The sequence below is a fragment of the Bufo gargarizans genome, chromosome 11 (assembly GCF_014858855.1).
Source record: "Bufo gargarizans isolate SCDJY-AF-19 chromosome 11, ASM1485885v1, whole genome shotgun sequence".
NCBI lineage: Eukaryota > Metazoa > Chordata > Amphibia > Anura > Bufonidae > Bufo > Bufo gargarizans.
The window spans coordinates 95826680-95838627 of record NC_058090.1 but is presented as its reverse complement, the minus strand read 5'-3'; the positions used below and the strand labels follow the sequence as shown (position 1 = coordinate 95838627).

The window sequence follows — 11948 nt, the reverse complement described above, 5'->3', positions numbered from 1 at the left end:
TCAAGGGGTCATTTAAGTGACTTTCCTATCATAGGTGTTTCCTACATTTTTAAAGGATATGTCATTAATGCCTAATCAGTGGGGGTTTCATCAATCCAGCCTCCAAAACTCTCAGAAATGGGGCTGACCAGTTTTCCGTTCATGGTGATGAGGTGGCCATACATGCTTCGTCATTGTTTATTCGATTGAATGGGAGATACAGAATTTTTGGGGGAAAATGGTAAATCTGTATATCCACCAATGACTCTCTACAGTAGAAATACTGTAAAAACGGATGCCTTTAGGCTGAACCATCACCACTGAGCAGGGAGGAGTTGACAATCTGTCAAGCAGTTATAAGAAAAGACTGTAGTGTAAAGAATGTTGACTTTAGAAGAAATACTGTCACGGACCAGAAATGATTCTTTCTCTCTTACTCCTGATTTCTAAAGGTAGGAACTTTACAGCCACAGCATCATGAACACATTCTTGTTCTGACTTTATAATTTACAACCAGGAAATTTAACTATTGTTATTCCTATTTGCAATTTTGTCCTTTTTTTGCTATTTTTTATTTAATTTTTTAGCAAAGGAGTAAAATTTCATTTTGCATACTGTCTTAGATACATTGATGATTCATTCCAACCTATTTTGGTTGCATTTGTGTAAATTTAAAGTGCTTGTTTCACCTTAGACTACCTATTGCTAGGATATGCCCCCAATGTCTGATAGTTACGAGTTCCACCTCTGGGACCTGCACCTATCTTTAGAAGGGAGCTTGCAAAGTGAAGGAGGGCGTACTGCACATGCATGGCCTCTTGCATTGCTAATTCCATCAGCCTCATAGAAGTGAATGGAGTAGTGGCTGCGCTTCCCATTAATTTCAATGGGACTGGCAAAAATAGTTAAGCTCGCAGCTTGGCTATTCTCGACGCCTCCGTAGAAATGAATGAGGTTGGCTGCACATACGCGGTGCACCCACCTACAATTTACAGGCTCCCTTCTAAAGATAGTTGTGGGTCCCACACCTAGCAGACATTGGGGGCACATCCTAGCAATATGTCCTCAATGTTTAAGGTGAGACAATCCCTTTAAGATTTGTGTCATTTTTTATTTCTTCTCTGTATTTTTTATTTATTTTTTGCGTTTTTGTAGTATCATTAAAAATCTGGGGCTACAAATTATAATTGAACCCAACATACAGTCGTGGCCAAAAGTTTTGAGAATGACACAAATATTTAGTTTTCACAAAGTTTGCTGCTAAACTGCTTTTATATCTTTGTTTCAGTTGTTTCTGTGATGTAGTGAAATATAATTACACGCACTTCATACGTTTCAAAGGCTTTTATCGACAATTACATGACATTTATGCAAAGAGTCAGTATTTGCAGTAATGGCCCTTCTTTTTCAGGACCTCTGCAATCCGACTGGGCATGCTCTCAATCAACTTCTGGGCCAATTCCTGACTGATAGCAACCCATTCTTTTATAATCACTTCTTGGGGTTTGTCAGAATTTGTGGGTTTTTGTTTGTCCACCCGCCTCTTGAGGATTGACCACAAGTTCTCAATGGGATTAAGATCTGGGGAGTTTCCAGGCCATGGACCCAAAATGTCAACGTTTTGGTCCCCGAGCCACTTAGTTATCACTTTTGCCTTTTGGCACGGTGCTCCATCGTGCTGTAAAATGCATTGTTCTTCACCAAACTGTTGTTGGATTGTTGGAAGAAGTTGCTGTTGGAGGGTGTTTTGGTACCATTCTTTATTCATGGCTGTGTTTTTGGGCAAAATTGTGAGTGAGCCCACTCCCTTGGATGAGAAGCAACCCCACACATGAATGGTCTCAGGATGCTTTACTGTTGGCATGACACAGGACTGATGGTAGCGCTCACCTTTTCTTCTCCGGACAAGCCTTTTTCCTGATGCCCCAAACAATCGGAAAGAGGCTTCATCAGAGAATATGACTTTTCCCCAGTGCTCAGCCGTCCATTCACCATATTTTCTGCAGAAGATCAATCTGTCGCTGATGTTTTTTTTGGAGAGAAGTGGCTTCTTTGCTGCCCTTCTTGACACCAGGCCATCTTCCAAAAGTCTTCTCCTCCCTGTGCATGCAGATGCGCTCACACCTGCCTGCTGCCATTCCTGAGCAAGCTCTGCACTGGTGGCACTCCGATCCCGCAGCTGAATCCTCTTTAGGAGACGATCCTGGTGCTTGCTGGACTTTCTTGGACGCCCTGAAGCCTTCTGAACAAAAATTGAACCTCTTTCCTTGAAGTTCTTGATGATCCTATAAATTGTTGATTGAGGTGCAATCTTAGTAGCCACAATATCCTTGCCTGTGAAGCCATTTTTATGCAACGCAATGATGGCTGCACACATTTCTTTGCAGGTCACCATGGTTAACAATGGAAGAACAATGATTTCAAGCATCACCCTCCTTTTACCAGTTCAAGTCTGCCATTTTAACCCAATCAGCCTGACATAATGATCTCCAGCCTTGTGCTCATCAACATTCTCACCTGAGTTAACAAGACGATTGCTGAAATGATCTCAGCAGGTCCTTTAATGACAGCAATGAAATGCAGTGGAAAGTTTTTTTAGGGATAAAGTTAATTTTCATGGCAAAGAAGGACTATGCAATTCATCTGATCACTCTTCATAACATTCTGGAGTACATGCAAATTGCTATTATAAAAACTTAAGCAGCAACTTTTCCAATTTCCAATATTTATGTAATTCTCAAAACTTTTGGCCATGACTGTACATGAAATAATTTTATGTTTCTACCTACAGTACTAGTTTTATATAGTTTTATATCTGTATTGTGAACAGGAAACTTAACTCTACATTTGAGTTTTTGCCAAAAACATGCACAACAAGAGCTGTCATGGGCTTCTAAATTTCCTTCCAAAATCCATCAGCAGAACATGTGGCCTGAAAAAGGTCCGACCAATTCTTCTTATATATAGGATGGTTCAGATAGACAATTTCAGCTTATTACATTGACTAAGATCAAGATTTTCTGAAAGAATTTTTAATTTAAAAAAGTTGATTTGTTTTTATACCTGTACTACTACAGTTGTTTTTTATTTTTGGAAGGTTATGATGTTTTTTGTACTGTAATATTCAAGTCATGGATAGAATACCTCACGGACAGACAAACAACAGCTGCTAAAATAATTGAACAACCTTACTAAAAGACAATAATATCCAATAACCCGGAGCAAGTAGATGAGAGGCATTGTATTATATTATGCTAGCAAACAATCCTATGGTACTGTAATATTTGTATTACAGACTGTAGATTACACAGATGCTTCAGATGTTTTTTTCTTCTTTTACAATCGCTATATGGGACCCTGATATAAAACACATAAATCCATAAATAAGAACAACAGTCCTGAACAGACCTTCTGAGACATACTGATAACATGCTGAGGAATTCAACACTGGCTGACCACTACCCCACCAAATAAGCTGATCGCAGGGATCCCAATAGCCCTATTCCCCGTGATTGTACAATTTTTGACATTTCAATCAAACAAAAACATTGTCCAAATAAAGTACTCCACACAGTTGTCCAAAATTCAGGGAAACTCTGAAAAAGAAAGAAAACATTTGATCAAAGTCTCATGGTTGTGTCCCTGATTTCTTTTTTTGAAGTAGTTGTACAAGTTATTGTTCTTCTTATCATTTCACTGTAGAATTATATGATTGGTATGTTTTTTTTTATCTGTGCATAACTAATTTGTCCATGCCACCTTTTGGCTAAATTGTTCCAGTATTGAGAGCATCACATGAATGTTTGATCCTTTAGATGTTTCATATTTTAGATGAATAGAGAAGAGAAAATTTTTTTTTTTTTTTATCCAAGGCCCAATCCCAGTCAGTCAATTCAAATTGGGTCAGAATAAGTTTGAACTGTATCATAAGATCACCCCGATGCAAAAAGTCTGTTATGCTCTCTATCTCTATTCTCCAGAAATGAAACAAAAAAAAATCAAATTCTTTCAAACCTAGATTTTTGGGAAAGTTTGTGTCAAATCTCTATAGATGATTTTTAATTGTGTCTTTTATACACCTCATTTCGGCCATTTTGTATCCTGATAAAGTCTTCCATGCTTCATGTTAGGTTCATGAAGGTAGCTGTTGATTATCCAGATGTGATTTAATTAGGGATGATCGAATCTATTCGAAATAAATTGGATTTGACACAAATATCACAAAAATTCTTCTTCTTACAAATGAATCCAAACTTTTGGCAATTTGCTTTTGATCAAAGGAACAAAATGGCGCCAGCCATTTTACTTTTAAAATTCAGAACACTAGTGAGGGAAACAGAGCAGGGAAAATGAAGACAGAGAATCACTTGACTCTGGATGAGCCACGGCTGACAGGTTTGCCCATAATGCTTTGCAGTTAGGATGACATTCAGTAAGGAGGATATTGGCTGGTCTATCAGGCTCTATGCCAGCTGTGAAGCACAGATGTCCTTGTGAGATCAGCCACTGATGTGGTAGGATGTGTCTGCCATGCCCTTAACAGACATCAATTAGACACACAGGCCAGCCATTTTAGGGTCTTGCATGGAGAGTGTAAGGATTATGAAGAATATATATTTCTTTGGGTGTATTGAATTACTAGGAACAGTAGAAAGTCAGGTTTTATCAGAAGGGACAGAACAGAGGCAGCTGGTATATCGTGTGTCTTACACTCAGGGCTGGAGCTGTTCATAATGACATGTGTCTCACTGCACAAAAATCATTTAAAAGAGATAGTACTTTTTTTTTCAGTACATGAACCCATTTGTCCAAACACCTGTTGCAAAGCTTCTCTAGTTCTATTTATAGACATATTGCCCAGCATCACCCATGGGATATATTTTACTGCGCACATTAAGCAATTGCATCTTGTTTCCCAAAAAAGCCTTATTTTATTATATTTTTTTTAAGTTAATTTTTTTTTATCGTTGCGCAATTGTAATGTGAATTCAAAGATTTGAGAATGAATAAGCTTACGCAGGCTAAGTGAATAAATATATTTACTAAGTGTGATTAAATATAAGATAACAGACAAATCACCTAAACATCACTAGCCTAAATATGAAATGGAGTAAGGCTCCTGTCATCCATGCTATAACACATGGCTGTCTACCACGTTATAACACATGACCAATACCCCCAGGGTGTACAAGAGATAGGGCAAATCAATACTTACATCCTAACTAGGATGAAGTTCCAAGTGGAGTCCCCCCTAATTGTCTTCCCATCAGCCTCTCCTCCAGTGTGCATCACGCATGTCTCTGAGATGACTCAGGAATGTAGCCTTATCAGCACAATGGGGATGGGTACTGCATTACAAGGAATTACAAAGAATACCCTTACACAGAATACTTTAAATAATAAAAAAGAGACAAAATTAAAGGGGAAAGAACCAATCAGTACTTGAAAATACCCTTACAATACAGCAATTAAGCACCTTTTAGTTCATCACTACCAATGTATAGTGTGTTCGCGGCCAGGGGATGACTAATTTCACCAGTATTTGGTACAAAAAAAAACTATTACTCTTTTATAAGTTTCTAAGTGCATCAATAGCAGTGCATAGTTTGGTCACAGCCAGGAGGCATCAAACCTCATCTGTTTCAGTTTCCCCAAAAGTCTTCTATTTTTTTACTGTTAATAAGTGCCCAAATAAGCATAATCATAGTGTCATGCAGCAATTGTCAGGCCATTTGGAGCACGATAGAATCGATTCAGACCCAAACCGAATTTTTTGACTGATTTGTTAGAAAGTCGCTCATCTCACTCTTAGGCCTATTGCACACGGCCGTTTTTTTTCCCCGTTTACTGGCCGTTTTTTGCGTTCCGTATACAGTCCGTATACGGAACCATTCATTTCAATAGTTCCGCAAAAAAAAGGAATGTACTCTGTATGCATTCCGTTTCCGTATTTCCGTTTTTCCGTTCCATTTTAACATAGAACATGTCCTATTATTGCCCGCAAATCACGGTCCGTGGCTCCATTCAAGTCAATGGATCCACAAAAAAAACGGAACACATACGGAAATGCATCCGTATGTCTTCCGTTTCCGTTCCGTTTTTTCCTGAACCATCTATTGAAAATGTTATGGCCAGCCCAATTTTATCTATGTTATTACTGTATACTGTATATGCCATACGGAAAAACGGAACAGAAACGGAAACACAACGGAAACAAAAAACGGAACAACGGATCCATGAAAAACGGACCGCAAAACACTGAAAAAGCCATACGGTCGTGTGCAATATGCCTTAACCCATAGTTATTCTGACCAGTCTATGCGATATGTCTATCAGATTATTTTATGAACCCAGTAAGGTGCCCCAAAACTGCTAGTGCATTGGGATACAAATTGTAATTTCTGATATGTGCCACATTATGAAGCCACCCTGGTTGGCATAGCATAAAATATTGTAATTTGCAGATCTTCAGATTATTGAATATCTTTTGCAGTGACTGCTACTCCGATGGTTCTGTATCAGTCTACGGATGTCTTATATGTTGAGGCAAGGACCACAGCAGAATTCTCCTGTGGGTCCAGTGAACCATTAGAGGATGGAACTATGATCTCCTGGTATCGAAGAACTGGTGGAAACCTTTCATTAGTCAAATACTGTGCTATGGATAGTGACAAGAACAAATATGTCTGTAATAATGGCCGTTATAGGGCTACACTGCAGATACATAATACAGAGACCAATGACTCAGGAGTTTACTTGTGTACCTACAATTATCATAATGCCTTTACCATCACTGGAAACGGAACCACCCTCATTGTCGGAGGTAAGATCCACCATATGGATTTATGTTCTGTTTGATGAGTTTACATAATCATACCATAGCAAAAGACTTGGAACAATTTAGGAACAGCAGCCCCATAGACAAATGGTGTCTGGAGATGAGAGAGTGTTGTGGGCATGCTCTGTGAACTGTGCAGAGGTCATTGTGCAGGAAGGGGGAGTAGATGAGCTGTGACTATAATTTACCATTGGTGTGGTTCTATAAGAGATCATTGTTTTTACTTGTATCAAAATATCCCAAATTATCATTTACCGCTATCCAGTCAATTGTTGTGGTCGTGTTATGACCACCCTGCAATCCATCATTGGTGGTCGTGCTTGCACACTAAAAGAAAAAGCCCCATCCTATGTGCACTCTCGCGGCCCAGGCTGCCAGAGAGACCAACATTTTTAACTATAGTGTGCAAGCACGACCACCACTGATGGATTGCAGGGTGGTCATAACCATGGAAATGAGCGGTATATAATGTGATGGAAAAATTAATGAAGCCAACAAAAGAGGCAATATGGACAATCACAATACATTAGTAAGTGCCTTGTATTAACTTTCGCTACACGATAAATGCCACTTGCTGAAGTGAGACAACCCCTTAAAGATGGACACTTATGTATGGATGTTCTTGGTTGAATCCACAAAGAAGCATCATGAAACAAGTAAATGGATAGGGGAGGTTTTTTATGGAATTCTGATAAATCTAATAAAATAATTATCTCATATTTGAAGACAGTTCCCCCTCCAAAATCTCCATCCATCTCCTCATATTACTTCAGCATGATCTTCCACAAAATCATCTTCTGCTGGCTTGTGTGGCGCATGAGGTTGGTCATACAGCTCATATAGCCTGGAACATGTCTGGAACATTTCACAAGGGCAAGATGACATCCATTCAAAGACCTGAAGGAACATGGACTTTCATGAACATCATCTCACTTTCTAAGGACAGTTTCGACACTGGAAACAGCGTGAGCTGTGAGGTCTGGTTTAATTCTTCCACTGCAGTAGTTGTCCATTGGCAAGTACCAGGTAAGAGAAAGAGGTAATCACAATTATCAAAATAATGTAAAATTGGTTAAAAAGATCATACTATTACTATAAACCGAAAAACCATAGAGGGCCACCTAAAAGGGATAGTTCCACAAAAAAGGAGTATCTTTTTAACTCATTATTCATAGAAACCAATTTTTTAAAGGATTTTTTTACTGATTTACTTTATTTTGACAGTACTATACCACTGAAAATGAAATACAAAATCTTGTGCAGAAATGATAAGACTTCCTATAGAGAGAGGTAATCCATTGGCAGTCTACTGCCGCAGTGAGGGGAGAAGGATATCTGAAGGATAACTCTCATGATAACAGTAGGTGCAAAATTGGGGGCATAACAGCTCTATTCTCTTGTATAAATTATAAATGGTACTTCGTATGCAGGGATCTCTTTTACATCGGGATCCAGGAGCTTAAATTTACACCTTGGAATATGAAGTTTACCTTTATGTCTTAGGGTCAGACTAGCATTGGATAGGTGCACCAGATCAGTTCACATTCTTAGACCTCTTGATTCCATCTATGTAGCATTATGACAACTTACTATTGCTTCTGTGCCAGTGGTCAACGTCTAATAATGTGAGTGTGCCCAGATTCTGGTGTAAATTACGACAAAATATTGGGTCATTTGGGTCATCTAGGTTTAGATAAATTATCTGTTCCCTCAACCAGGGGGTTTGGCTTAGCATGGAACGGTGTTGCCCGATGTGAAAAGGTGTAGCTTGACATGAAACAGGCGTGGGCTAATATGCAACGTTTAGCAACAAAATTGGGACACAATGCTGGAACAAACTCTCATCTTAAAATAAACCATTAGTTGGTATAGTGTTAGACAAAAAAGCAAGAAAAGTGGTGAAATTTATTAAATATCTTTTGTTTTTGCAGTTTTATAGAGCAGACTAATGTTTTTCTTTCATAATTGAGTTTTCTGATTTTCATATTTTCTTCATAACAAAGTGTTGAGGTCATCTCTTAGGTGAGCTCCTTAGAATAAATAATTGAAATCATAGCCTTATTTGACATTAGATGTTCTTGGTTCAAGTCTTATAAGCACAGTGATAAGGTGGCTTGGAAAAGAGGTTTAGAATTATCAAAGGTTATGAGACATAAAAATCAGGGTTTATTTTTGACATCCTGTGTCTGACCATTTTACAGATGACCTCTATGAATATTCTCCATCAAAATGTCAAAGCTTCCTCAGAACTTTGGTGATTATTGGGATTTTACTGCTGTTGACCTTGACAATTCTTCTCACTAGGACTCTCAACGGTAACACACAAACTATTCAAATATGTTGAATCAGTTCTGGTTATACAACAGTTTCTCTCTAATGTGTCCACAAATTCTATATTTTTGTAGCCTATTCTAAATCCGTCAGTGTATATCTATTACTTATTGTATGTCAGATACTAAAACTTAAGGATTAATGTGCAAGAATAATATGATTGAGGTAAATACAGTAGATCACGAATATAAAAGAACAAAAGTTTGAACCCAACTGCCTTCACAAAAGGCCGCCTTTACTCATTGATCATTTTTGATCCTTGTGTACCACATATGGCTGCCCATTTTTTTTTATATTACCAATGAACAACTTTTTGGCACATTCTTCCTATGATGACTTTGCTCGGGATTTCAGTAAATTTGAAGGCTAATGTTTTGGAAAGTTGAAACCTAGATGTGCTATTTGGACATAATATCCATTTATTTAAGCCCAGAGTCAGTAAGGCGCACTAAAGCCAAGTATACACTGTATTCTATTAACAGAAACTATAATGGTTGATGATTAATAATTTTTTCCTTTTTTTTCCAGAATGAAATTGCTTATACAGAACTGAATATAAACCGGGTTTCTAGATTAAAAAAATATTGTAGATTACAATCCAAGGAAATTGTAGAAATGACAGAAAATGCACAAATTACTTACAGCTATTATTATATATGAAAGTTAATGGATTATCAGGATGTGAATCGATTTTGTTATTTTCTTAATAAAGAATTGATTTTGTAATTTGACCATTAGGATCCTTTTTTTTTTTTAACGGACATTTGAGGTGTGCTTCATTGTGCTTCAACCGAGGGCCACAAAGTCCAGGCATTTCATATACTGAATTAATCTTGGACAGTGCTTTCAATCTGGCCAATATTCTAGTATTCTACTCTTGCTACTAATCACCATTGTTGTGGACATGAGTGTATGGTGCATAGAGGACAGAGGGCACCATAGGGAAAGTCGTAATGATGTCACTCCAGTCATGCTGGTTAAAGTGGTTTTCCAAGAGCTAAGTCTTGATGACCTATCCTCCATATAGAACACAAATATCAGATTGGTAGGGATGTCAAAAAGTGCCCGGAAAACTCTCTCTTTTTGAACTTCTTGAAAAATTCTGGTAGAATATTTAAATTATACAGTTGGTTCAGTCATCTCTATTAATGACCCCGTCCATTTTACACTTGATCACATCCCAAAGCTTCAGTCCTGCTACTGATATACAGGACTGCCCAAAAAATGTATGGACCCCATAAATTACAACATGCTAAATGGTAAACAATTCAAGGTCTGGGCAGACAGCGAGAGTCGATACGGAGGTCAGGCATAGGTTGGGACAGTCAACAGAGGGTCAGAGTCCAGTAAACAGGCAGAAGTCAGTACAGAGGCAGACAACAGAAATAATACACCTTTGGTGCAACTAGCAAACTAAGAAACCTATTGTTCAGGCACACTTCTACAAGTGAAGATTCTTTAAGTACCCCACAGTTGCCAGCCATTGGTTCGTGAAAATGAGGGTGCACGTGCACTGGCTGCAGGGAGAGTATGCTCTAAGGGCAGAGGAGGAGAGGTCGGAAACTAAGATTACGCCGCTGGGTGAGGTGAGGGCATAGGTTGCAGCTGCCACTATTGGAGGTCAGGGATGTTCCGGGAACATAATATATTATTATATAATATATATTTAAAAAGTCTTGGAAGAAGTAGAGAAAAAAATGAAAATGAAATGTAAAACTTATCAAAAAATAAGAGTGTCCTTCTCAGCAAAATTAACATCAGTGATGAGCGGCAGGGGCAATATTCGAATAAGCGATATTTTTCCGAATATTTGGGAGAATACTCGTCATATATTCGCAAATTCGAGAATTCGGGATCCCCAGTCATTATTTTCTTGATTGCGAAAATTGGCAATCGGAAAATTTGCGATAAAAATTAAGGATACAAAAATTTGCGATCAACACTACTCCTAAAGTCAAAGATATTGCAGCCTTCTCATTGGCCCACAAGCAAGAAGCAGTGAGGGATCATGGGTATTGATGAAAAAAAAAATCTAGCATATTCGCAATTACGAAGATATAGCATTATAATCTAGATATTCGCAAATTCTCGAAGTGCCAATATTCGCGATAAATATTTGCGATCAAGACTAATTAACATCACTTTTCAGAGGAATTAAAGCTATACCGCCCCTAAGTATTGTACATGAGGCATTAGTATACATTTTTATCAAAAAGCATAGGCCCACTCGTCACGACAAGGTTGCCTCCTTGAGTGGGGACCTGCTCTAAATATGGTGCAGTGCTGCGCGGAGACCACCTGGCGCTGCAGCACCGCACCAGCAGTCGGCAGGACCCAGCAGCCAAACAGTGCCCCCGCTGCCTGCCAAAGCCACCCTGGCACTGGGCCCCACCAACCCACCAACACAGCGCCAAAGCAACAATGGCCGCCGCTCAGGTATTAGACCATAGCACAGTATGAGGATGTGCGATCCAGATTCACTCTTATTCTTTTATACGAAATGTAAAACTTGGCTAGATCATTAAGAAGTTAAGATAGTAAAATAATTTTCGAGTCAGTCTGTAAGTTTCATACATTTCTACCTTCCTGTGGCTGGAACTATGAAAACACTGGACGATAACACAACATCCTGTTTCTGATGTATATGAGGGTCTGATGAAGGTGCTAACCTCAGATCAGTAAACAGGAAAACTCTCATGTAGTTTATTACAGTATTGGTCTTTGTAGGTTTATAAGTTGGAGTTTTTGTCTAAAGCTTGAGAAATCTAAAAGTTAAAGACAGGTTGAGGACACGTAAGCC

The 11948-nt window shown here is 38.5% G+C and overlaps 1 protein-coding gene across 3 annotated transcripts; it reads left to right on the top strand.

Annotated features, from left to right (window-relative positions):
• Positions 1-365: 365 nt before the first annotated feature.
• LOC122922022 lies at positions 366-9866 on the top strand. Of its 3 annotated transcripts, XM_044272424.1 has the most exons (5): positions 366-431; positions 6473-6802; positions 7544-7843; positions 9019-9132; positions 9677-9866. In XM_044272424.1, exons 1-5 carry the CDS (start codon positions 398-400, stop codon positions 9679-9681), a joined length of 783 nt encoding a protein of 260 aa, XP_044128359.1. In that variant the 5' UTR covers positions 366-397; the 3' UTR covers positions 9682-9866. The 3 variants fall into 3 exon arrangements, with proteins under 3 accessions (XP_044128359.1, XP_044128358.1, XP_044128360.1); XM_044272423.1 differs by lacking the exon at positions 9677-9866 and having other exon boundaries at positions 9019-9408; XM_044272425.1 differs by lacking the exon at positions 9677-9866 and having other exon boundaries at positions 8042-9408.
• Positions 9867-11948: the final 2082 nt, after the last annotated feature.

Coding starts and splice junctions, on each gene's coding strand:
- LOC122922022 (XM_044272423.1), top strand. CDS start 398: ATGATTCTTTCTCTCTTACTCCTGATTTCTAAAG. Junction 432..6,472: donor CTTACTCCTGATTTCTAAAG/GTAGGAACTTTA, acceptor TATCTTTTGCAG/TGACTGCTACTCCGATGGTT. Junction 7,844..9,018: donor TGTCCATTGGCAAGTACCAG/GTAAGAGAAAGA, acceptor ACCATTTTACAG/ATGACCTCTATGAATATTCT.